This window comes from Aspergillus puulaauensis, chromosome 3 (assembly GCF_016861865.1).
Source record: "Aspergillus puulaauensis MK2 DNA, chromosome 3, nearly complete sequence".
NCBI classification, from domain to species: Eukaryota; Fungi; Ascomycota; class Eurotiomycetes; order Eurotiales; family Aspergillaceae; genus Aspergillus; species Aspergillus puulaauensis.
The window spans coordinates 1,582,631-1,607,421 of NC_054859.1; the positions used below are offsets into that span (position 1 = coordinate 1,582,631).

Sequence of the window (24,791 nt, forward strand, 5' to 3'; positions counted from 1 at the left end):
GAATCAATCAGTCCGGTCACTGGCCTTGTGATTGAACTCTAGGTAAACTCCTCGATATAAGTTGTTTTCGCCGTGAGCCACTCCGTACAGCTAAAGCATTTCTCGATTTCAAATGCATCGTGGACGGGCATTACGTTCAGGAATTTAGGTCGCGCATACAAGTCCATTCGGCTATCCCAATCGCCCTTAAATACGATTTATATCATAAGTGTGAAAAACCAGGCCCTTAAAGCCATATCAAACACAGACCCTGGAAAAGAGTACCCTTACTCGGAGACCTTTGACGATGTATCAGGCAAACCTCTTGTGGTATATATAGAACCTTTTTTTTACACTATAACGCATCCAACTATTGTAGGTATTCCACACCAGCGGATCCACGGGCCTGCCCAAGCCAGTGACACTTGTCCACGCTGCAATGGCCGCAAGCGACAACCTACGACGGCTGCATTCAAAAGAATCGAACCGCGACTGCATTTACCGAGCCCTAGAGAAGACACCAAGCATATACAATGGGTGTCCTCTGTTCCATGCTGCTGGGTTCATGGCCGGACTCTTCATGATGCCTAGTGGCAGTATCTTGATTATCGGTCCTCCGGGGCAGCCGTCCAGTCCTCAAATGTTTAAACAGATGCTGCATGCGACTCGACCTGAGAGTGTATTTCTGCCGCCATTGGTCGTCGACCAGATTGCACAAGAACCGGCCATGGTCAAAGAGGCCTCTAAGCTTAAGATGCTTGCATTCGGAGGTGGTAGGTCTTCCCAACTCTAATACAGATATCAACCCGCTAATGGATAAAGGCTCCATAAGCCAAGAGGCAGGTGATACCCTTGCAAAGAAGACTCAAATGATCAACATAATTGGCAGCAGCGAGTGCGGTTTGCTAGGCGAATACATCAAAACTGGGATTGGTTCCATTTCGCAGAGCCCGAGATGGGCATAAAGTGGGATCCCATTGACGAGGGAAACGACGAATCTGAGCTCTTCGAGATGGTCATCGTCCGCGACAAGAACCTCCCCCAGAAACAGGCAGTTTTTGCAAACTTCCCCGACCTGGATGAGTGGAATACGAAAGACATTTTTCGCCGGCATCCAAAAGTCTCATACTATTACAAGTATCAGAGTCGGAAGGACGACGTTATTGTCTTCTCGATCGGGGAGAAGATGAATCCGATTAATGTGGAAAAGGGGATCAATGGCCTCTCGGGCGTGGAGTCTAGTCTGGTCATTGGACAGAGGCGTCCATATCCCATTCTGCTTGTTGAGTTGGCTGGCTCTGCGAATAAGGACGATACACTGCCTACTATATATGAGGCGTTAGAAGACTTTAACAAGCACAGCGTAAAGTATGCCCAGATCCACCGCAGTGATATACTCATTGCTACACCCGAAAAGCGCTTTGTCCGTACACCTAAAGGAACGGTCAACCGATCCCAAACCAACAAGTTGTAGGAAAAAGAGATTAGCGATATGTACGACTCGGCGGCGGACGTGCCTGATCAGACTCTCCAGGATCAGATTGACCCGTCTACCAACAAGACCCTTACGAAGAGCATTGCCAGCATGATTGACAGCATGACAGGGTCCAAAGATATAGGTCTCGACGATGACGTTTTCGCTAATGGTTTAGACTCTCGACAGGTGCAGGTAGTGGCAGCAACGCTGGCACGAGCCTTGCCAGAGCAGAAAGATGTTATGTCTATTCAGAATGCGGTATATATGAATCCAACTGCGCATGGATTGGTGGAACATATCAGCCAAAATAAAACGAAAGATGTATCAGCAACATTTGACGGCCTCTTCAAGAAGTATGGTCACCCCTGGTCTATATCAACTAGAGGTAACCAGTCAACAGATACTCATCAACCCTCCTCCAACCCCCAAAACAAGCACCCCAACCCAAAGAAACCCACCACGTCCTCCTCACAGGTAGAACCGGCTTCGTTGGTGGCTTAGTCCTACAATCCCTCCTAAACCACCCCGCCGTCACCGAAATGATCTGCATAAACCGGCGGCGCATCCCAGACACCAACTCCAAGCCAGAACCCTCCAGCAACAAAACACTCACGCATCTCAAAGCCGACCTCTCCAAACCATCTTTCGCCCTGTCTAAAACAGAATACACTCACCTCGTCTCAACAGTCACAGAAATCATCCACTGCCAATGGCCCGTAACATTCAATCTCCCGCTCGCCCTCTTCGAGCCGCAAATCGCCGGCACAACAAACCTCATCCAGCTCGCGTACGACTCTCCAAATAACACCCGTATCATATTCCTCTCTACCATCGCTACAATCCAGGGCTGGGACAAAGCGCCTACCCCCGTCCCCGAGGGGCCCCTCGATGACGAAAATGCCCTAAACTACGCACAGGGCGGCTACGGCCAGAGTAAGCTACTAGCAAGCAAAATCCTCGAACAAGCAAGTATACCAAGCGGCGTCCCCTCTGCCATCTGTCGAGTCGGCCAGGTTGCCGGGCCCGTGGATGCAGATGGTGTGTGGCCACCCAGGGACTGGTTTCCGACGCTTCTGCGCGCGAGCGAGACCATGGGCGTGTTGCCGAATTCGCTGGGACATTTCAACGAGGTGGATTGGCTTCCTGTGGATTATCTCTCCGGGGCGCTTGTCACGCTCGCCGTGGATCGGGATTTGGGGGGGTTCCGTACGGATAAGCCTAAGACAGGTGGGAAACGGAAAAGGGAAAGAAAGCCAGAGGGGTCTAGGTCTGGCGCGGCGTATTATCACCTTACGAATCCGTCTATTTCGTCGTATACGGATCTAGTTCCTGGTATTAGGCGTCGGCTGGAGAAGGGGCGGGAGATTGAGGTTGTTGAGACTCTGGAGGAGTGGACTGAGAGGCTTGATGGGTGGACTTCATCGAGTGAGAGGGGTGGTTCTATTGCTGATGGAGGTGAAAGGGATGTGGAATCGTCTATGGCTGCCGCGGCGGCGCTTTTGGAGTTCTACCAGGGATTGGCTCGGGATCTGGATAAACCGAGTGTGAAGCTTGATATGGCGTTGACTGTGAAGAAGATTCCTGCGTTGAGGGATGTTGGTGCAGTGAATGAGGGCTGGATTGAGAGGTGGTTGGATCAATGGGGGGTTGGGCAGTAAAGACATCATACGGTTTCTTAACTTTGCTTGTTCAAGTCAAGGAATAACAATTCGACGGACCTCTTTGACTCTCTTACCATCGTTGCTTAAAGCATGCTTACATCTACGCTTTCGAGTGAGCTTAGTGCCATGTCTGAGGGACACGATTGTCAACAATTCCCAATGCTCAAAACCCCATTGCCTAGTAGAAGGAATGTCGTCAAGAACCCCGATAACTTCCAACCTGGCAGGAAGAATGTAGATATTCAGCTGCCTGCGAACGACGGGTCGAGCAGTACGTGTGCTTCATTCAAACACTCGATTAAGTTTCTGCACAGATCCATCTGCACAACCCATCAAGCCGAGACGATAAGGTAAAGGGTAGAGCCTCATCAGATGACCGAGAGCTGGAGACCTACAACTAGTTTGCTTCGCTGTCGACGCCGCTTTGACCTGAGTAATGAAGTATGGAGATGTAACAAGCATAGTCAAGGCCGCGTGTCAAGATATGATTGCGTCTAAGCAGTAAGCACGTGCTTCTATAGGAGAATAATGTTAATGCCTTGAGAACCATGTCGGAAAGGGGAATTCCCCGACTCGGACCCGGAAATTCGGGGATGAGAGTCAGTGTAGAGCGAGACTGCAGTGCATCGTGCGAAGGATGCGGTATTTTCTTTCTTTGTCTTGTGGCGGAGTCGTCTTACTTGCGAAAGAAGATCTTCAGATTGGGCGGTCGTGTCGTCAGCAGAAGGGGTCCAAGACTCCAACTAGGTATCAGGATTCCCTGAGTTTGCTCTCGTGTTCTGGATCTTCGTCTGGTAGAGCCTTCGAGGAAGTCGGGATTTGCGATGCCTAGTTTTCCTCAGGCGTCGACATTTCGAAGACGAGGAATGCGGATGAACCGCGTGTTCCGCAACGCAGAATCGAATCGGAAAATGAGCATGGCCCAAAAAGACAAAGTCCAAAGTCCATGGTCAAGGACAAAGTCAAGGCTCCAGAAAGACACCGACTCGAAGAGCCTCGACCAGGGTCCTCATTGGCCAGGGGCTGAATTCGAGCGGTCAAACAATCCGTCCGACTCCGTGGACCGAGACCGTTGGTGCAGATTGAGGCTCACGGCTCGACCAATCTGAAGCGAACTGGTGGTCGAAGTCCCGCCCTCTTCCTGGCATGGCCTGACAGTCCAGGTGCCAAACTGCCGTACTTTCTGTTATCGACTGGATCTGAGACGACCGTGTTGAATTAGTTGAATTAGAGGTAACATAAGATTAAGCTAGTAATTATTGTGGTTGCATCTTTGGGGCTAGACCCCGTCAGGACGCCGACGAGGGCTCGGGATACGAAGAAAGCAGATCACTATAATGATGGTGCGTAAAATCGCTACTCCCCAACTGCTATCGGGCATCGTCAACCTAAGAACGGGCCTGGGCTGCGGCGTTGAGCTTCCTTGATAAACGGCCGCAGAGACTCCTCATAATCTGCGAATGCTTGTGGGAGATCCGCAGAATGTTGATTGTTGCACCGGCCAAAACATAGGCGCCGACTAAACTACTGCTCGTCCCCATCCCGCCCAGTGGAGACGGGCAATGAGCAGCGCCTCCAACGAGAACCACTCGCCCCTGATGCCACTTGTCGATACAGACTTGAACCAGTTCATGACAGAAGAAGTTAGTGGTCGTTTTTCATGCCTTCAAGAAATCGAGTCGCCTGCCATCCAGAGTCGTGAAATTGTTGTGCCCAGAATTCCTTCTGCTGTTCAATTGAGGCTTTTGGTACGCTCAATAGCTTCTTTCGATCACCCCTAAGTATACAGTAGACTTGAGTTTCTGTTGGGTTGTGGCTCCGCTGCATATGAAACCGCCCCCAAGACTGTGATATACACTACAGATGTTCTCAAACTCAGATGTCAGAAGTATTGGCCATCACGGTACTGTTGAGGAAAGAGCGAGGGGGTCATGTTATTCTGCCTGTTTACTAGAACTCTTCACCATGAACCTGAACCATGACCAGAATTCTCTTTTCTTTCTCTTCAAGATCTACCCTCCAAAAGTACCGATAACATTATTTGCAGAATCAACAAAGGACACCCCTGGCTCGTCAACAAGCTTGGTTCGCACGGTTTCCAGGAGGCCCGACCGCTTGATAACCTCGACAGCTTGCCCGCGAAGATCGATCTGCGCGCCGAAGGCCCTTAAACACGAGAAGCGCTCAACAAAAACGACCCTATGCCCAGCCTGGATAAGCCATGGCGTGTAATCACGAGCGATGAATACGGGACGAATACTCCGTACTTAGGCAACATAAAAACCACACTCTCAGTAACTACGATCAAGAATAATACCGCCATGTCGATTTGAACCGCCATATCATCATATGTCATCGTATGCGAAGGAGTTGTTAGCGGTCTCAGTATCAACCAATAGGAAAGCAGCAATCATTATCGACTGTTGGATGCTGAAGCAGCTCGGCTTACGTCGACCGTCACAGTGGCTGTGTCTGACACAGGGTTCGAATACGTATCCCTGATTTTGTGGCACTGCATTGCTGTCATTCCAGAATCTCGTCCGCTTTCACGATATATATAAGCCAGAGAGACCCTGAGGTTTTTAACGATGGAAAAAAGCTCCGTCCAACACTGCCATCAAGGTGGAGTTTCTGTTGGACTGATCGATGGACGATCGTCGATGGGGAGAAATCCGCAGCAGGCCGGTGGTGGGTTGTTTACTATTTTCGGATCGGCCCATGTTCCGTAAGAGCGTTTCGAAACGTTCTAAAAGCAAATCTTCTATTGGATAATACTCCACAGGTGGAGAATACATAGCGTGCCGGCGACGGAGCAATTGTATCCGTGACAGGAATCGTAATGTATTACACTATTCTGAAGCAAGCCTAGCGTGTCTCGTCAAATCAGGCAGCATCGAAACCACGCCTCCAGGCTCAGCCGCAATCCATCAAGAAAGCGTCGTCGTCCCTGATCTCACCCTGTTCTCTTTCCCTCTCTCCTCCCCAAGTTTGCATTATCTTTTCTCTTTACATCTCCATTTTTGTCGACCCTACTAGGTTGCAACCATTCGTATATTTATTCATAACTAGCATCGCCCAGACACCCCCCTCCCCACACTCTCTGCTGCACTGGGTTCTGCTTTACCGCCGACACTCAGGGCGTCACTTGCTTTCGACTCGAGTATGTACTCAAATGGTTTCCCGGCTCCGATCATTTAAACAGGACCGATATATTCCCCGCCTTTCTCTTGTGCACCGTCTAATCATTTGCTACTCGGCAGACCTGCCAGCCGTTAACTGGCTGCATCACTCTTCGTCTAACCAGAAACTTCCCTTTGGTTCGGTCATCCATCAACAGTGAGTCATTCCTTTCCATTCAGGTGCCCGCTCGCCCTTGCTAACGCCCTTTTCAGAACACTAGGGACCATCCACAATGAGTTCAGCACAGGACTTTGACTCTATAAGAGCCCACCCAAGGCGCCGTCCACTCAGGACAACTCAGCCATCAGTTGTTCCGTCCGAAGAGCAATCACCGTCATTACCCTCGCGGCTCCGCCTTCGCAAAGGTGAAACATTTAACCCATCCATCCTTCGCGCATCCGACCGTGACCCTATTGTACCCTCGCTACCTCGACGCTCTCCCACATGCCCTGGCGCTTTGGAAGCTATCGCCGCTGGACAACAGCGCATGGCCGAAATCTTGGACCGCCTTGACTTGAACGACGTCACTCCGTTGACCTCCGAAGATAAAGAGAACCTTCCCGCCCCCAAGAGCTTTGCCCGGCTTCACCTTGAAGCACGGAAGGAGGGCTCTGGTGAGCGCTCTCGCCAGACCAGCCCCATGCCCAAGGAACGTTCTCGGAGGGCTCAGAGAGTCCACTGCCATGCTTCTGATAGTGGAATCGGCTCCTCTATCAGCAGCAGTCAGTCTATGTCGTCTAACAAAGGTACATGGTCAAGGCCGGTTTTCTTCGCGTTTGCATTCGCTAATAACCTCTCAGTAAAAGCTGGCCAGCTGTCTCGTGGCAGCAACTCAGTCCTCACCCGCTCTCAATCTGCCATCACTCGTTCTATCAGCGCCATGGAGGCTGAAAGCTCCAAGAAGCACAAACTCAGCCCTGATGGCCACGCGGAGATTCAGAAGCACATCCTTGGTCCCCTTCTCGAAAATGAGCGACTCAAGCCATTCCACCCCATTCTTGAAGACGTCCGTCAGCAGATTGAAGATGAACGCATCTCCTGCTTGCGTGACCTTGAGAAAACGGTGTTTTCGCTCGCTCCAGCAGTCAAGACCACCGATGCCGCCTATGTTCGGTTCTGCCAGCACACCATTTTGTGTCTTGGTCAGACCGTCTCTTTCTTGAACGGCCGAGACTTGTGCACACCAACCGATAAACCCTACAATAACGGCTACTTCGTGGATCTCTTGGAGCAGGTTTCGCAGTTCAAGAGAATTCGTGACGAATGGCGGAAGAAGCACGAGACCGATGAGAAGCTAAAGTATGTGATGACCCCGTATAAATTTTATGGAACATCAATTAACCGACTATGTTTTAGGGCTCCTGAACTTAGGCTTGAAGGTGGAATCTCCAAAACTGGACGCCCTCTTGAAATGGTTGTCGAGCAAGATGGCGAGGCTGTCTCTCTACGCACTGGGAAGCCTTACGAAGATCACTCTATTCCTTCAATGAAGCGGACTCTCAGCGCGGCGTCCGCGGACGAAGGTGCCCAGCGATCTATGGCTCGCCGCAAAAAGAATGCGCCCCCCATGAACATCAACAAGAAGTGCAAGGATTGCGATAAGGTCTTTGCCCGACCATGCGACCTCACGAAGCACGAGAAGTCCCACTCTCGTCCCTTCAAATGTCCCGTTGCTTCCTGCAAGTACCACTCCAAGGGCTGGGCCACCGAGAAAGAAGCAGAGCGCCACTACAATGACAAACACTCTGACGCACCCCGCTTGTACTCTTGCCAGTTTGAATCTTGCTCTTACAAGTCTAAGAGAGAGAGCAACTGCAAGCAGCACATGGAGAAGACGCATGGATGGGTGTACATGCGCTCGAAGAACAACGGCCGAGTAACTAAGCTGGCCTCCATCCAACAGAGCCCTACCCCATCCAGTGGCTCTGCCCAGCCCAAGCCCGACATCTGGAGCATGACACCTCCCTCTGAAGTTGAATTGAAGCAGGAGCCGGTTCACTGGGGCTCTTCAGCTCTCACACCGGAAACTCTAGATTTCAATAACTTTCAACATTCTGTGACTGGGATGCCAACGCCGGTGACAGGCACAGTGGATGCTGTTACCCCCACTACGGGTACCATTAACTCGCCCTCTGAGCCATTTGATCTGCCACTAGAAAACGCTCATATTCCATTGGATATGTTCCCCGAGATGAAGGACAACTTGTTGTTCACTGGCGGAGACATGGACTTCACAGACTTCACCAATAACCCAAACATGTTCAATGACTTCTACGGTGATTTCACCTTGCAGCCACAGGGAATGAATTATGGAGATGTGCAGCAGCAACCTCAATTCGAAGACGACTCCGCTGGCTTTTTGCTTGACGTTTACAACGATATGCACACTTACGGGATTAACCCCGGCCCTGGCGGCGGTCTCTAATCTCATCACCTGCGATTGGGACGGAAAACCCGACGGTGGAACGTTTTGATTAACGTGTTACGACTTCTCTTTTTTTTTGGCAGGCGAATGCTCCGTACAGTTCACCAATGTTATATGAAATCTTTTGAATGTTGGGCATTTGCCTGTAAATAATATCACCCTTCTCAATTTATTTTTACTTTTTTTTTTCAATGAGATGCACGTTTCCTCTGGAATTTACTGGCTTTTTGAGCATGGCAACCTAGTCACCTAGTGTGGCGACGACCTGTCGTTTGCCTCTTAGATAGAATAACAAGCTGAAGAACGTTCTTATCAAATCCGATTCAAACTGCTGGTGCAAAAAGCTTGAAGCCTAGGAAACCTGCCTCCTAAGACAACTTCCCAATATCCACCGCTCATGTCTTGATTCTGCGACGGACGCGTCTAAATAAAAGTAGACGGCCCTCCACCAACCTCAGCCCATGGTCACTACAGAGTACATATATGATGACTGACTTAGTGGCTAGGTCTGTTGATACGACCTCTCCTACCGAAAAGGAATTATACGTCTCAGAACAAGTTCCATATGTTTAAGTCTCCTAGCCTTCCTTGTCTTTCTCCTTAACTAAGTATTATAGACGAAAGGAAAAGAAAAATTTTCTGGATAGTTCTTCATAGTATATTGATACTGAAGACCTTCACTAATAGATGCTTGCTTGATCATGAATCATGTTCTTTAGTTGACAAAGAGTTCTAGTAAACAGGTAGAATATCATGACCCCCCCTCGCTCTTTCCTCAACAGTATGCTTCACCCAAGATTGTAAGTCCGAAAGAAAAGGAATCCAGCCATATCTCTCAGCTCTGGCAGAAGAAAAACGCAAAATAGGGCCACCAAAGCACTGGTTTATTTCTACTTACTGTTTTTTACCGCAAGGATTTTCTCGCGGGACTGAACAACAGACATGTCTCGAGACTTTCACCTACCTGGCTGGGGGGCTGGAATTCATCTCGGGTAGAATCATCGGTGACTGGCTCCAGTAATAATATCCCAAGGACTACCTAGATAGCCGTGGAGTAGGCAGTCTTCTCCAAGGGTTTTCCCCCTCGGACATAAAGGAAAGCAGACTACCAGTTGGAAGCGTAGAATTATCTAGAGCTATTCGATAATGCATAGAGCAACAATAAAGATATGTTGATTTTGAGTATATTACTACGTGTCATGATAACATGTTCACTTTTCTATGATCCAATTCCCTAGGCATCGCTCATCGCTTACCTCGACAGGGCAATGTCATCAATTCTCATGATCATCTTCACCGTCTCCGCCGCAAGCTCAATCGCACTGGTGCTAACAAGCAGGGGCTGCAGGATATTCTCCTCGGTGATGTCGTCCTTCACACCACCGCTGCGGATGCTGACTCCAGCGTTGTGCTGGCCCTGGGCGTGGCGGTGTCGGAGCTCTGTGACAACCTTGATAGAGTTGAGACCGGCGTTCTCGGCGAGCGTCGTAGGGATGACCTCCATGGCGTCCGCGAAGGCCTTCCAGCAGATGGACTCTGTGCCGGTGATTTCACGGGAGCGCTTGGCAAGGAGATTGGCGACTTCGATTTCAGGAGCACCACCACCGGCGATGAGGGCGCGCTTCTTCACCAAGCAACGAATGACACAAAGAGCGTCGTGGAGAGAACGCTCGGCTTCGTCGAGGATGAGGTTGTTGGCGCCGCGGGCGACGATAGACACGGTTTGGTTGACCGCGTTGGCGGGAGCCTTGATGCCGGTGACCTTGACATAGCGAGCGCCAGACGACTGTACCTCCTCTACCAGGTCAGCGGTGCCGAGCTTGTCTTCTGTGAAGGAGTCGACGTTGGCGACGGGCTTGCAGCCCAAGCTCTTGCACAGGAACTCGACCTCGTCACGTTCAATGTCCTTGATGGCGAGAATCTTGAGGCGGGAAAGGAAGTGGAGAGAAAGGTCGTTCACAGCATCACGGAGAATGGACTTTTGGATCAGAAGGACGTTACACTTTGTCTTCTGGATCTTCTTGACCAAGTTGAGCAGGTACTGGCGCTCCTCCTTCAGGATCTTGTCCATCTGGCGGTAGTCGTTCACAACAATCTGGTTTTCCATCTAATAAAAAACGTCAGCAACTACATTACCCAGTATCCACAGCATCAAGAAACGTACATCAGGTTTGGGCGGGCTGAGCTGGAACTGAATCAATCCTATCCGGGCCTTCTCAATCCTCGTGGGACCACCGCTGCTCTTGATAACCCCCTGGTTCAGGACCAAGCCATCAATCATCGCACTGTCCTCAATTGTTCCGCCAACCTTCTTGACAATTCTGATGTTCCTGAGGTCCACGTTCTCTGCTGTCTTAGGGTCAACCACCTTCAGCACGGAGTCCACGGCCATCGGCCCGAGAAGGCTGGAATGCTGTGACACAATCTTGGAGGAAAGCGAGGTCGACGCGGCTTGGACGAGGGTGGCACGGTCCATCAGGTTGATCGGTCGAGACATGTTGTGAAGAATTTCAACGGCAGCAGCAGCGGCTCTCTGGAAGGACTCGGAGATCACAGTAGGGTGAATACCCTTTCCAAGCAGACGCTCAGCCGCAGCCAGCAGACTTCCGGCAATCACAACAACCGATGTTGTTCCGTCTCCAGCCTCAACATCTTGAGCAGCACTGAGGTCGACTAGCATACGGGCAGCGGGGTGCATAACGCTCATATCTCTCAACATCGTGTTTCCATCGTTGGTCTGCGGGGGGTAGTCGGTTAGTGTGTTGTATTTCGGAAAGTCAAGTGGGCATTCATACGATAATTGTGTGTCCTTTGGGCGTTTGGATCTGTATTTAAATTAGCAGCTGAATCGACCCGAGTGGAAGTCTGATGCCTACCATCTTGTCCATACCCCTGGGTCCCAATGACTGTATAGCGAATTAGCCCCTCATCCTGATACTTCCATCATTGCACGCGTACCGTTCTAATTGCATCGGAAACCGCTGCATCTCATTAGCATTATAATTTATTTCCAAAATCACACATAACGCACCTCTGGCAGCGAGAATGTTGGATGCCCGCACGGCGACAGGCTTCTCCTTGTCCTGCAAGATATCAGTTTCGGCCCACAGTGAATTCCCCTCCGCAATCGACGCACCTTGAATGAGGTGCTGCTAGGAGCAGCTGGGGGAGCAGCGGAAGCCATATTGTGAGAAGCTATGATGCAGACACCGTAGCCTATGGAGACAAGTAAAAAAAGAAAAGGGGGTGGTAGAGACGGAGAACAGGACTGGTCCAAAGGCGGCTCTCGAAATTCTTCCAGGCTGCGGGTTTGCACTTTGGGCGGTGTTGCGCTCTGGGGCTTGGCGCCCACTAGCGTCAACAGCTCAAGCTGGGACCGACGGGCAGACTGGACAGCTCTCGACGACATCACCTCTCTTCCATCTCTCACTCTCACACAATATCCATCTCATTTTCTTCGTTTTCCTTCCCAGGACACCCTTATCCGTTGACACTTGTACATTATTCTATCTGCGACTGTTGTTTCGTCTCTCGACCAGCTGTTTAGCCACATCCTCTCACCATGCCTTCCGCCACGGGAGAGAACTGGGAGAAGTACAAGAAGAATTTTGCTGATGAGGAAGAGCCCGAGAAGAAGATTACCCCCCTTTCAGACGAGTATGTCGCTTGCTATCATCCCTACCGCTCCAGCGCCGCGGTTGCCGCGCTATGATGCCAGTTGCTGACGAAGCGCAGGGACATCCAAGTACTCAAGACCTACGGCGCAGCTCCATACGCGAACGCATTAAAAAACCTAGAGAAGCAGATTAAGGATAGACAAGCGAGCGTGAATGAGAAGATTGGCGTCAAGGTATGCACTGGCTTTCTCCAACAACATCCGCGTCGCGGCAAGGAAAAGGAAGGGAGCTGACGTGCTTAGGAATCCGACACTGGTCTTGCACCTCCACATCTTTGGGATGTTGCCGCGGACAGGCAACGTATGGCGGAGGAGCAGCCGCTTCAGGTGGCTCGCTGCACAAAGATCATCCAAGATGAGAAGGACCAAGACAAGAGCAAATATGTCATAAACGTCAAGCAGATTGCCAAGTTTGTGGTCAACCTAGGGGAGCGAGTGAGTCCTACAGATATCGAAGAGGGCATGAGAGTTGGGTATGTTTGTATCTCTATTTTATGGGGTCTATTTTGACTGACTGTTCTTTTCAGTGTCGACCGAAACAAGTACCAGATTATGTTGCCACTCCCGCCTAAGATCGACCCAAGCGTTACAATGATGACAGTTGAAGATAAACCCGATGTCACATACGGAGACGTTGGAGGCTGCAAGGAACAAATCGAGAAGCTACGAGAAGTCGTTGAGATGCCACTATTGTCACCCGAGCGTTTCGTCAACCTAGGTATCGACCCACCAAAGGGTGCCCTTCTCTACGGTCCCCCCGGTACCGGAAAAACCCTTTGCGCACGAGCCGTCGCCAACAGAACCGACGCGACCTTCATCCGTGTCATCGGTAGTGAACTTGTCCAGAAGTACGTCGGTGAGGGAGCCCGCATGGTTCGTGAGCTCTTCGAGATGGCCCGAACCAAGAAAGCCTGCATCATCTTCTTCGACGAAATCGATGCAGTCGGTGGAGCCCGTTTCGACGACGGCGCAGGCGGCGACAATGAAGTTCAACGTACTATGCTTGAACTGATCACACAGCTAGATGGTTTCGACGCTCGAGGTAACATCAAGGTCATGTTCGCGACCAACCGACCGTCAACACTCGATCCCGCTCTGATGCGTCCTGGCCGTATCGACCGTAAAATCGAGTTCTCCCTCCCCGACGTAGAGGGCCGTGCTAATATCCTCCGTATTCACGCCAAGAGCATGTCCGTGGAGCGCGATATCCGATGGGAACTCATCTCTCGACTCTGCCCCAACGCAACAGGTGCGGAGCTTCGCAGTGTTGCAACAGAGGCCGGCATGTTCGCCATCCGTGCTCGACGGAAGGTCGCCACGGAGAAGGACTTCTTGGCGGCCGTGGATAAGGTTATCAAGGGTAACCTGAAGTTCAACTCGACAGCGACGTACATGCAGTATAATTAGATGGATACTTGCTAGGGTTTCTGTGGTTGCATCTTTGGGATTACATTGCATGGACTGGACGTGTATGTTATGATCAATTTAGCTAGGAATTCAGTCCACGATGGTTTCAATAGTCATTGTTCATCAACAATAATAAACGTTGTGTAGAGACTTTATTGCCGTTCTATCTCGGCTTCATCTCCCGAATAGTATCACATGACTCTATCACGGCTCATCTCGGCTTTCGAAGAGCACAAGAACAATCAACAGCCGATTGCAGTCGCAGAAAGGTCAACCTCGTAAACAGTATCTGGCGTGCCTTTTCACTTAAGAATAGCCAGTAGCTCTACCCCAGGCAATCCCAGCCCCATCATCATCCACTACTTAACCCCGTAGACCCCGGAATTTCTCTCTTTAAATGTATAGCCGGGATAAAGGAAGACCGGCACACGTGCCCAGCAGCGACCGCGGCCAATGGCATCCCCCCGGCTGCCCGAGGTGATTACCACTAGACACAATCTAATTGGCCGGCTCGGCCCCGGTCCTCCCCGTCGGCAAGTGAAATACCATGATTAGGTCAGCCGAACTTCCGCTCTTCGCGGATCCAGCAAAAGTGTACTCGGAGCTTTGCAAGTTCACTTCACTGCACTCCCTCGTTGCTGCTGCTGCGCTGATTGACATCCCTCTCCCCTCCTCCGCCCCTCCCTGGTCTGTTTTTTGTTAGGGAAGAGCTAGGTTTCTTTTTTTATTTTTATTTTTCTTCGTGCGGTTTGACATCATGAGCTCCCTTGGCTTGCGGAGCTTGGCTCCCGCCTCGAAGGTTGGTTTATTTGATTCGAATATTCCGCTGTGCGAGTTGAGGCTAATTAGGATTTTGGGGACAGATCTCCCGTGCTTTGAGGGATCAGAGACGTCTATTTTCATCCTCCCGACCTGCAGGTACGCATTGAAGACCGAGACAAGACAGAATTGCGGTTTCGCCTGTTGCTAACCCGCCCTTGCGCAGCCCGCATCTTCGGCAGCAATCCTCTGCGCGCTAAGGCCGCTGAAGGCTACATCTCAGATAAATACCCGGTCATTGTAAGCAATTGGACTCAATTGTATTCATAGGAGTCGCGCGGGATTGGTTCTGATTGTGTATAGGACCACGAATACGATGCCGTCGTCGTCGGGGCTGGTGGTGCCGGTCTGCGTGCCGCCTTCGGTCTTGCTGAAGCTGGATTCAACACTGCCTGTGTCTCGAAGCTTTTCCCTACTCGATCTCACACTGTCGCCGCTCAGGGTGGTATCAATGCTGCCCTTGGAAAGTAGGTGTTGCAACTGTATATCAAATTGTCTCCTGTCGCATCGCGCTAATTCCTGCCAATAGCATGCACCCCGATGACTGGAGATGGCACATGTACGATACTGTGAAGGGTTCCGATTGGCTTGGTGACCAGGATGCTATCCACTACATGACGAGAGAGGCCCCCGCTAGTGTTCGTGAGCTCGAAGGTTACGGTTGCCCCTTCTCCCGTACCGACGAGGGTCTCATCTACCAGCGTGCTTTCGGTGGTCAGTCGAAGGAATTCGGCAAGGGAGGACAGGCCTACCGTTGCTGTGCCGTCGCGGATCGTACCGGTCACGCTCTTCTGCACACTCTCTACGGACAGTCTCTGCGCCACAACACAAACTACTTCATTGAGTACTTTGCCATGGATCTGCTGATGGAGAACGGCGAGTGCCGCGGTATCATTGCTTACAACCAGGAGGATGGAACTCTCCACCGTTTCAAGGCTCACCACACTGTTCTGGCCACCGGTGGATACGGACGTGCCTACTTCAGTTGTACATCTGCCCACACCTGTACCGGTGACGGTATGGCTATGGTTGCCCGTGCTGGTCTCCCTAACCAGGATCTGGAGTTCGTCCAATTCCACCCCACTGGTATCTACGGTGCCGGATGTTTGATTACAGAGGGTGCTCGTGGTGAGGGTGGTTACCTACTCAACTCCGAAGGTGAGCGTTTCATGGAACGTTACGCTCCTACCGCCAAGGATCTTGCTTCCCGTGATGTCGTCTCTCGTTCCATGACCATGGAAATCCGTGACGGCCGTGGTGTCGGTCCCGAGAAGGACCACATCTACCTGCAGCTGAGCCACTTGCCCCCTGATCTCCTTCATGAGCGTCTCCCCGGTATCTCCGAGACCGCCTCCATTTTCTCTGGTGTCGATGTTACCAAGCAGCCCATCCCCGTCCTGCCCACCGTCCACTACAACATGGGTGGTATCCCCACCAAGTTCTCTGGTGAGGTCCTGAGTGTGGATGAGGCCGGTAACGACAAGGTTGTCCCTGGTCTGTACGCTTGCGGTGAAGCCGCCTGTGTCTCCGTCCACGGTGCTAACCGTCTCGGTGCCAACTCTCTTCTGGATCTGGTCGTCTTCGGTCGTGCTGTTTCTCACCGTGTCCGTGAAATCGCCTCCCCTGGCAAGCCCCACTCCGAGCTGGCCTCTGATGCCGGTGCCGAATCCATCAAGGACCTCGACTTTGTCCGTACCGCTGATGGCCCCAAGTCCACCTTCGACATCCGTAACGCCATGCAGAAGACCATGCAGACTGACGTCTCCGTCTTCCGTACACAAGAGAGTTTGGATGAGGGTGTTGAGAAGATCACCAAGGTAGACGAGATCTTCGACCAGGTCGGCACCAAGGACCGCAGCATGATCTGGAACTCCGACCTTGTTGAGACTCTTGAACTCCGTAACCTGTTGACTTGCGCGTAAGTATTCCTTTCAAGAAAGGGTTTAAAAAAGAAACAGATGACTAACAAACCCTGTAGCTCTCAAACCGCTGTTGCCGCCGCTAACCGTAAGGAATCCCGCGGTGCTCACGCCCGTGAGGACTTCCCCGAGCGTGACGATGAGAACTGGATGAAGCACACCCTCACGTGGCAGAAGACGCCTCACGGCAAGGTCGATCTCGGCTACCGTAGCGTCGTCGACACGACCCTGGACGAGAAGGAGTGCAAGCCTGTTCCTCCCTTCAAGCGTGTTTACTAAGCACGTTCAGTGTCTTTGCCAATCGTTCACCAGATCCAAAGCGGCATTATTGCTGATAGAGATCTGGCTTCGGGTTGTTTCTTGGGAGGCGGGATTGGAGTAGCCTTTCGACTCGAAGGAGGAAAAGAGGCGTCATGAAATTCGATCGGAATAATTTCCTTTGTCTTCATATGTGTATATCCATTGTTTATCTTCAAGGCGATGAGTTGGGAGTACTCACGTTCTATTGTTTTTTATAGCCCATTTGTTAGCTTATACAACGGAGTTTTCTTTGCTTGAGCCCTCGATGAGGAACGTACCTTGACAATTCGCTCAGAACGATGGTCACTTCAAACGCTCGTTAGCTTGGCTTTTGATTGACAAAGGAGACTAGAGGCTGACAACCCCGTCTGGTGGACCTCGTGGCTCTTTGTTTGTACAAAGGGCCAGCCCCCTCGCAACGTGGCCGAAAATCATCAGAAAGGAAACCCATAAAAAAACATGGTTACTCTCGGCGACCGCATTAAGGATAGTCGTGTTCGAGTGTTTCCAATTCATTCCAGAACCCTGATCGTCTCATGTTGAACAGTGTTTGCCGACCAATAAAGGACTAGGTGCCAACCATCCTATCCTCGATGGCATCGCCTAAAATACGCTGAAAGGATGCCTGGGCTCGTGATACCCCCTGTTGAAGGGCCAACGTCAGTCATCCGTGGGACTGTTCATTGAAGGAGTTGATTCGCAGACACGGCATCTTCATATGTCTGGATCTCACTTCTCACACAGCATTCTCACCATCGTTCTGACTCTGTACTCGAATGCTGAGCCGGCCTCATGCGTTAAACGCACTCGTTAAATCGCTCTTTTGCTAGCGTTTTTCCTTTTCTCTTTTTTGTAAGACACTGCATTTTAATGGCGGAAATAGTGGCTCGTCAGGATACGGCGTGTGCACCCAGCACAGATTGGTATGTCTGCTCAGGTGGATTCCGAGGCTGCTGCTCCGTTGATCCATGTGGCTCAGGGTGTCCAGATTCGAAAGGTGACAAGTCGCCTTCGACGGAACCAGTGGACACTAAAGGGAAGATATCGGTGACAACGGTCACGGCGACGGCTACGTCGAAGACAAGCACGAAGACCACAAGAACGACGACGACAGAAGCGGCAACCACAACAGCGACAGTTAAGCCGACGACAACAACGGACAGCACTCTCACCAGCAGTGTTGAGACTGACCAAACGACTACCACGTCTGCTACCTCCATGTCAGAAACTCCCGATTCCCAACCTACCTCAATCGGGACCACCTCGTCTTCCAGCCAAAGCCACGCCAACTCAAAAATGATTGGAGGCATTGTCGGAGGCATAATTGGCCTGTTGTTGATTCTATGCATCGTCGCATTCCTGGTGTTCCGTTCGAGAAGAAAGCGAGGGAAGCGGTTCACCCTCCTTCACTGGAGATGTCCTCGAGCAGAGTATACAGAGAAAAGCGTCGAGGATGGCAATGCACCCAGCACGCAAGCCGCTCCAGTGCAAGCCCAAAACCAGCAAGCCCAAAACCAACAAGCCTCAACGGCCGTCCGCAATATCGTAACCGGTCCACCTAATAATCAGCCACAAACTATACCAGAAGAGCAATCACCAGACATCTCGCCACTTCAAAGCAACCAAAATAATTCACCACGAACAATCGCATCTGTCTCCTCACCATCAACAGTAATAAATCCTAGACGTACCAGGAATTCATGCTCCAAGTCTGCAATCATCGCCCCTCCCCCAGACGCTATACACCCGGCCTTCCGCGAGACCGGACACCCTCCAACCGCACCATACTTACCACCCACCACCATCCCAGAAATAACCACCATAAGTACCACCACAAACACTCACCCGGACTCCACCCCCGAGCTCTTCGACACAGGCTTCTACCTCGGCCGCCTCGAACTCCCCGCCAGCTCCTCCCGTGAGCTCATCAACATCCCCTTCAACGAGCGCCAGCGCCAGCGTCAGCGCCAGGACGAACAGAAGCAGATCTACCGCGCGGCAGGTCTGCCATCCCCAATAATTACGCACGACGGAGCAATCCTATCAGCAAACTTCAACAGCGTCCCTGTTGATCCTGATTCGCATGCAATGAGCTTCATGGAGTATGACTCTGCGAGCGAACTGAAGCCGTCGACGCTGGCACCGCCCGGGTCACCACCACCAGTTTACCATTCTGACCGGAGGAGGGGCTCGTTCCAAGTGAAAGAGAGGGTGATGGAGAAGTTCCGGAGGAGGTCAAAAATGACATGATATACTATGTAGCATACTTTTATGCTTGTTTCTGTCTTTCCAGATCATCTTCTTTCTCGGGAACCTTTGGGCCCACAACAGACAACAGCGAATTGTTGAAGAAACAACGAGAAAGTGGAAGATAAGAAAGATGAGGTGAGACGAAACACATGAGAAGAATAAAGTAATGGAGGTGGGATGCTCCTTCCTTTCCACCTGCTCCTTCCTTACTACCCCTCGTCCCTTCCGCCGTCCGTTCGTTCTTTCCCGACGGGAGGGCCGGGAAACTCCAGCTTTTTGGTAGTCGTTCTTTCCTATTTGGGTTCCTTCGTTTTCGTGGTCTTCCACCCTAACAACCCTAACGCCCTACATTACCGGAACGGCTTACTGGTTTTGGTGAGGATGTCCAGGTTTTCTTTTTCGTTTTCTTTCTTTGCTTTTTCTTTTTCCTCTGCTTGGGTTAGATCGCTTGTTACTTAGAAGACTCTGCTGAGCCGAGTCTGGTTTTGTTTACACGTTACACTTGTTGCATGCATACATGGCGCATGGCCTATTTACTAGACTGTCACTATACTGTACCTATTTATTTTATTTGTTAGGTTATATTAAGGGGGGACGGGGCTGGAAGAGGAATAAAAACCCAAAATGCTTCTCTTTATATGCATTAACCCATGTATCTTGTTTCTCATGATGTAGATCCTATTCATCCGATCATGATGCCCATTTTTGTTCACTTTTTTAAAAAATCCCTTATCCAGCGGGGTGCGGGCAGGGCACGTCCAGAGTAGTTATACTTTATAGGATGCTCTTAAGCACAGAGGTCTGCTCGAGGACAGCACGCTTGCTGCAGCCACCGATGGCGTCTTTCAACTCAACCGCGCGCTCATAGTTCAGGCACTCCTGGATGTCGTCACCGAACCGGGAGTCAACGCCCTTGAGCTGTTCCAGTGACAGCTGATCCATGGGCACGTTATGCTTCTCGCCCAGCGCAACGACACGGCCGGAGATGTGGTGGCCCTCACGGAAGGGGACGCCCTTGCGAACGAGGTAATCGGCGAACTCGGTGGCTAGCATTTCAGGGGCTAGAGCAGCGACCATCTTCTCGGGGATGGTGGTCAGAGTGGAGAGGACACCGGTGGCGATCTGGATGCTGTCGCCGACGGTCTTGATGTGATCTAGGAGAGGCTCGACGCTCTCTTGCAGATCCTTGTTGTATGTTGTAGGCAGGCCCTTGATAGTCATCATCAGACCAGCCATGTGGCCGAAGGCGCGACCGGACTTTCCACGCAGAAGCTCCAGGCTGTCTGTTACAGTCATTCAGTTAATCATATCATATAAATCTGGAAATAAGCAGGTAATGACTCACCAGCGTTCTTCTTCTGAGGCATCAGCGACGAGCCAGTCGAATAAGCATCCGACAGACGAACGAATCCAAATTCCAGACTAGAGTAGATGATCAAGTCCTCGGCCCAGCGAGAGATCTTGAGCATGAACGAGCTACCCCACTGCATAGTCTCCATAGCGAAATCACGGTCACCGACGGCATTCATCGAGTTGTAAAGCAGCCCCTCAAAGCCCAGCTCCTTAGCCATGGACTCACGGTCAATTTGGAACGGGTTTCCAGCGAGGGCACCGGTACCGAGAGGAGAGCGGTTAACCCGCTTTGTGACCTCGCGCAGGCGCTTCAGCTCGTCGGCGAACGCAGTGGCGTGAGACAGCAGCCAGTGACTCCAGCGGACGGGTTGAGCCTTCTGCAGATGGGTGTATCCGGGCATGAGGTAGTCAATTTCAGACTCCGCACGAGCAATGCTGACCTTAATCAGGTCGCTGAGGAAGTTATCCAGCTTCCGCAGCTCATCCCGCAGCCACAGGCGCAGGTCGGTTGCGATCTGCTCGTTGCGGGAACGGCCGGTGTGTAGCTTTCCTCCGATGTCCTTGCCAATGATCTCCGATAGGCGGCGCTCATTGGCAGTGTGGATGTCCTCGTCATTTTCCTTGACGACGAAGGCGTTGGTGCTCCATTCCTCTGCGATCTGCTTGAATCCGCGCTCGATCTCGGAGAACTCGTGTGCGGAGAGGATGCCGGACTTTGTGTTGGCGCGAGCGAAGGCAATGGAGCCAGCGATATCTTGACGCCAGAGGATGCGGTCGTAGGGTAGGGACTCGTTGTATTGGACCATAAGGGGGTCGAGGCCCTCTGTGAATTGAATGTTTGGTTAGTTCTGGGTAGTGGGATGGAAGGCCATTGAGGATGTCACTGACGAGTAAATCGACCTCCCCACAGCATGTTCTCGGCTACTCCTTTGGGACCGCTCATTTTGGAGGAATTTGGGTGTTTCCGAAGGGAATTGACACAAAATCAGCGCTCTGTAGTTGTTGACGAGGTTAATGTTTGTCGCCGATAAATCGAAAATGAATCATTGAGTGTGGGTGGTTGCGCTAGCCGTGTTGGGATGACTCATGTCAATTCAGTCGATCACAAAGGTTCTTTCCGGTTGACAACGATGCCTTCAGTTGCAGTATACCTATCCTACAAATGGCTCCCCGTGTGACATTCCACAATATAGAGGTCGAGAGCTACCCCGTCCAAGTTCGATTGAAACGCCTGGGCACACGGAGTTCGCTATGTACAACTGAAGTAAACTACTATTCAAAGTATATACATTGACACTCACCACATCACTCTGGACAATAATATATAATCATGCGACAGCGATAGGTAATTCAATCGCAATACTAACATCCAAAAGAACAAAGCAATAGATTGGCATACACCCTATATTCTCACGGAGTGACGAACGCCAGATGAGACCTCTCTACCAACAACGTAAACAAACTTCCAGCCAGCCACGAATCAATAAGACTGCAACCGAGGAAACCAACCCTACCAATAATGCATACTCCCTTGGTGAGTAATCTCAATCACAGCAGGGCTCGACTATAGCTGGGCAGGGTACGTACTTGCCAGCTAGCCGTATCCCATGCAAAGCATTGCAAAGCAAGCAATACCAATTGGCAATAAAGAGTAAGAGCTGCGACAAGCTGGAGACCGCCAGTGTTATCCTAGCCCACCAAGAATAAACCCCGGCCCTACTCTAGGTGTCTATCCTGACACCCAGAACAGAAGAAGTATTTGTCAACCCAGGGGTGAACTAACTAGCGGGACGATCAGGCGAAGAATACGAGACAGCCCATGTCTTCGCCCTACGTAGGGAAGTGTCCGAGTGTTCGAGTGTCCAGGTGTCCGAGCGACGTACAAGTGCGAGCGAGCCAGGCAGCCCCATACTGATCCTCATAATCTTCCGCAACCGCAAGTGGGTTCCGGGCACCTGGTATGGAGTACAGAGGGTATCGACTAGACTAGGTATGGAGAAAGACTAAGGAGCAAGGACAAGGTGGACAAGCCAAGGAGCATCATCGTAACCGACTGACTCGTGAGTATCACTCACCGTCCAAGACGAGATTCAGCGACCCGAGTACCTGGAAACAAAGGCGCGTCCGCCCCACTGAGGCTTCGTGTGGGCATCGCGTGCCGCTGTCAGATGCGAAAAGGGGTAAAGGGGATGGATCTCATTGCTGGCGGGCGCCTAGCTGCCAGCTGGCCCAGGCTGGGCCCTCCTCTGTAAAGCGTCGGTGATCCTCGGGCATGACACATGTCGATTGTCGATCCTCATCAGGATCCAGGATTGGAGATCGCTGGCAAGTTCAACCCGGTGAGCTGGTCAAAGGATTCACCAGAACGATCCAGATGAAATCTAGGGCCGGGCATCAATGGTCACGACTCAGGAGCCAGGACGGGAGATCGGGCGGAAGCCTCATGTTGGGACTTGGCCGAGAGGATGATGGCTTCGGATCCGGAAGGTCGGTCTACAGTTGACTGGTCGAAGTAATTTAGAAGTGCATGAGGCTTGAACCTGACAGCTGAAACATGAAGGGGCGGAAACCGATCGGGCGGTTCGAACTGTCAAAGGTTGCGATGGAGAGATGGATCCTGTTCCTTGTCGCTGTCGAACTTCTCCCCCTGAGTTGGCGTCAAGACCAAGAGACCTCTTAACGCCGATCTGACTCCGGGACTCAGTCTGGCGGGGATCGAAAATTCGAAATAGAACTGGAGAAAGTGAAACCATCAAGCGCAAGGATGGGGGGTGTGCTTCGTGATGATGCTACAGAGTGGAAACCCCCGAATAACGTAAACATTGCAGAAATGAAAAAGAAGCTCCTGATCTGCAGCTGCGTCTTCCGTTGCTCCGTCCTCTGTAGGGCTCGGGGAGACCGACTCGCAGCTGTGGCTGTGCACAAATAAAGTACATGCAGAGAAAAGATTTTCAGTCTCCTCTCGCATGGCTTGCCCCGTTTTTGTCAACGACCTGAGTCAATCCGTTTCTTTTCTGATTCTGTCATCGAATTCCATTCTTCAGACACACGTCAGAAAAAAAATAGTTCCCCACCTCGTATAAACTATTCGTGGTGTGGGCACTGTCCCGCTTATTTTCAATGCTCACGTATTGTTTTGGCTATAGGTTGAATTGGTTAAATTGGTTAAATTGTATTTTCGCTAGAAATAACTCGATAATGACAGATATTTGGACACTGAGCCTATCCAACGGTAAAAAGAAAGGCAAAAAAAAAAAAAAAAGAAAGACCCAAAAAAAAAACAAAAGGAAAAACATGGAGGGAAAAAGAGCGACAATGCTATTGGTCATAAATCATCAAGTCATGAGCAATCGCCCTCTTGCTTCATTTCACTCCCAAGGACTACGTGGCCCCACCATCCAATCTTCCATAGCAAGCCACTCACTCCAATGCTTTTCGGCCTCGCTGAGCTCTTCTTCAGTTGTGTCGTGGAGTGGTCGTATGAATGGAGTTTGCTCGTCTGGCAGGACATCGTAGGCGGCCTTTGTTGATGCCCACCCGTTGCTCTTTGCGGTGAACAGATAATTCATCCTCTCCTGCTTGCGGATGTTGCCGACGCCATTGAGCCAGTCGGCGCCGAAAAATGTTTCGAGTATAGGTACCGTGTCGTTTCCTGTCGCAACGAGGCGCCGAATATAGTGCCGCAGCGAAATTTGCGATGAAGGGCTGGCACTAGAGGCGCCAAAGCGCATGACAGGATTCGATAGTTGCTGACAGGGGAGGCGGATATTGATGTATGCTGCGAGAGATTGCACAGGAAGCGAATGTTGCGCATGGTCAAGAAAGTGCTGCATGGACGCTGTGTAGTGCGAATACCAATCGGGCAAATGCACTTGGTAGAGACTCGCGCGGTCTAGAGTTGGACCATCTGGCGCAAGCGGCGGCCCGCTTGGGGCGTCTGGGCTGGAAGGTAGATCCATCGAGGAAGGACGGAACGGCTCAAGTCTGCCGAAAGCGTGTTCAGCTTCCAGATGAATGGGCTCTGTTAAAGGGGGAATTGCGCTTTAGCGACGGGTCTTGTGTAGAGAGCCGCGGAAAAGACCCATCGATGATGGAAGGAGCGACTTACTTGCGAATGGAGAAGGCAGTGCGGCGACGAAAGAGGGATCGAGCATACCCATAGACAGAGAGGCCTCCCTTCCAGAATCGTGTACGTTCAGTGGCATTTCCGTTGTTGGGCATATAGGGAGAAATAGTCAAGACGGGGTCAAGGCAACCCAAGAGTACTGGTACTATGTAGAGTAGAAGAGCAGTGGAAATTGTTTCCAAGGTTGGCAAATGCGTCCTAAAGAGAAAGAGCTGAATT

The 24,791-nt window shown here is 51.2% G+C and overlaps 11 protein-coding genes across 11 annotated transcripts; 7 read left to right on the forward strand and 4 right to left on the reverse strand.

The window, feature by feature from the left end:
• Positions 1 to 418: 418 nt before the first annotated feature.
• On the forward strand, positions 419 to 944 carry APUU_30633S (uncharacterized protein; the record flags this gene model as incomplete). The annotated part of the gene is made up of 2 exons (XM_041701748.1): positions 419 to 752; positions 802 to 944. 2 exons carry the CDS (start codon positions 419 to 421, stop codon positions 942 to 944), a joined length of 477 nt encoding a protein of 158 aa, XP_041554602.1.
• A 47-nt stretch (positions 945 to 991) lies between these two features.
• On the forward strand, positions 992 to 1,453 carry APUU_30634S (uncharacterized protein; the record flags this gene model as incomplete). The annotated part of the gene is made up of 1 exon (XM_041701749.1): positions 992 to 1,453. The coding sequence occupies one exon, from the start codon at positions 992 to 994 to the stop codon at positions 1,451 to 1,453; it is 462 nt and encodes a 153-aa protein (XP_041554603.1).
• Positions 1,454 to 1,471: 18 nt separating this feature from the next.
• Positions 1,472 to 3,114, forward strand: APUU_30635S (uncharacterized protein; the record flags this gene model as incomplete). Its single annotated transcript, XM_041701750.1, has 2 exons — positions 1,472 to 1,809; positions 1,857 to 3,114. The coding sequence occupies 2 exons, from the start codon at positions 1,472 to 1,474 to the stop codon at positions 3,112 to 3,114; spliced, it is 1,596 nt and encodes a 531-aa protein (XP_041554604.1).
• A 3,415-nt stretch (positions 3,115 to 6,529) lies between these two features.
• On the forward strand, positions 6,530 to 8,722 carry ace1 (putative C2H2 transcription factor (Ace1); the record flags this gene model as incomplete). Its single annotated transcript, XM_041701751.1, has 2 exons — positions 6,530 to 7,596; positions 7,654 to 8,722. 2 exons carry the CDS (start codon positions 6,530 to 6,532, stop codon positions 8,720 to 8,722), a joined length of 2,136 nt encoding a protein of 711 aa, XP_041554605.1.
• A 1,252-nt stretch (positions 8,723 to 9,974) lies between these two features.
• CCT4 (chaperonin-containing T-complex subunit CCT4) lies at positions 9,975 to 11,906 on the reverse strand (the record flags this gene model as incomplete). Its single annotated transcript, XM_041701753.1, has 7 exons — positions 9,975 to 10,829; positions 10,887 to 11,459; positions 11,518 to 11,547; positions 11,599 to 11,628; positions 11,681 to 11,703; positions 11,754 to 11,805; positions 11,859 to 11,906. The coding sequence occupies 7 exons, from the start codon at positions 11,904 to 11,906 to the stop codon at positions 9,975 to 9,977; spliced, it is 1,611 nt and encodes a 536-aa protein (XP_041554606.1).
• A 378-nt stretch (positions 11,907 to 12,284) lies between these two features.
• Positions 12,285 to 13,805, forward strand: rpt1 (proteasome regulatory particle base subunit RPT1; the record flags this gene model as incomplete). The annotated part of the gene is made up of 4 exons (XM_041701754.1): positions 12,285 to 12,379; positions 12,458 to 12,572; positions 12,642 to 12,871; positions 12,926 to 13,805. The coding sequence occupies 4 exons, from the start codon at positions 12,285 to 12,287 to the stop codon at positions 13,803 to 13,805; spliced, it is 1,320 nt and encodes a 439-aa protein (XP_041554607.1).
• A 757-nt stretch (positions 13,806 to 14,562) lies between these two features.
• SDH1 (succinate dehydrogenase [ubiquinone] flavoprotein subunit) lies at positions 14,563 to 16,822 on the forward strand (the record flags this gene model as incomplete). The annotated part of the gene is made up of 6 exons (XM_041701755.1): positions 14,563 to 14,604; positions 14,669 to 14,723; positions 14,791 to 14,864; positions 14,928 to 15,091; positions 15,154 to 16,542; positions 16,603 to 16,822. The coding sequence occupies 6 exons, from the start codon at positions 14,563 to 14,565 to the stop codon at positions 16,820 to 16,822; spliced, it is 1,944 nt and encodes a 647-aa protein (XP_041554608.1).
• An 891-nt stretch (positions 16,823 to 17,713) lies between these two features.
• APUU_30640S (uncharacterized protein) lies at positions 17,714 to 19,093 on the forward strand (the record flags this gene model as incomplete). The annotated part of the gene is made up of 1 exon (XM_041701756.1): positions 17,714 to 19,093. The coding sequence occupies one exon, from the start codon at positions 17,714 to 17,716 to the stop codon at positions 19,091 to 19,093; it is 1,380 nt and encodes a 459-aa protein (XP_041554609.1).
• APUU_30641A (uncharacterized protein) lies at positions 17,734 to 18,063 on the reverse strand (the record flags this gene model as incomplete). Its single annotated transcript, XM_041701757.1, has 1 exon — positions 17,734 to 18,063. The coding sequence occupies one exon, from the start codon at positions 18,061 to 18,063 to the stop codon at positions 17,734 to 17,736; it is 330 nt and encodes a 109-aa protein (XP_041554610.1).
• A 774-nt stretch (positions 19,094 to 19,867) lies between the features above and the next one.
• Positions 19,868 to 21,389, reverse strand: ARG4 (argininosuccinate lyase ARG4; the record flags this gene model as incomplete). The annotated part of the gene is made up of 3 exons (XM_041701758.1): positions 19,868 to 20,376; positions 20,439 to 21,269; positions 21,335 to 21,389. The coding sequence occupies 3 exons, from the start codon at positions 21,387 to 21,389 to the stop codon at positions 19,868 to 19,870; spliced, it is 1,395 nt and encodes a 464-aa protein (XP_041554611.1).
• Positions 21,390 to 23,814: 2,425 nt separating this feature from the next.
• On the reverse strand, positions 23,815 to 24,651 carry APUU_30643A (uncharacterized protein; the record flags this gene model as incomplete). The annotated part of the gene is made up of 2 exons (XM_041701759.1): positions 23,815 to 24,467; positions 24,555 to 24,651. 2 exons carry the CDS (start codon positions 24,649 to 24,651, stop codon positions 23,815 to 23,817), a joined length of 750 nt encoding a protein of 249 aa, XP_041554612.1.
• Positions 24,652 to 24,791: the final 140 nt, after the last annotated feature.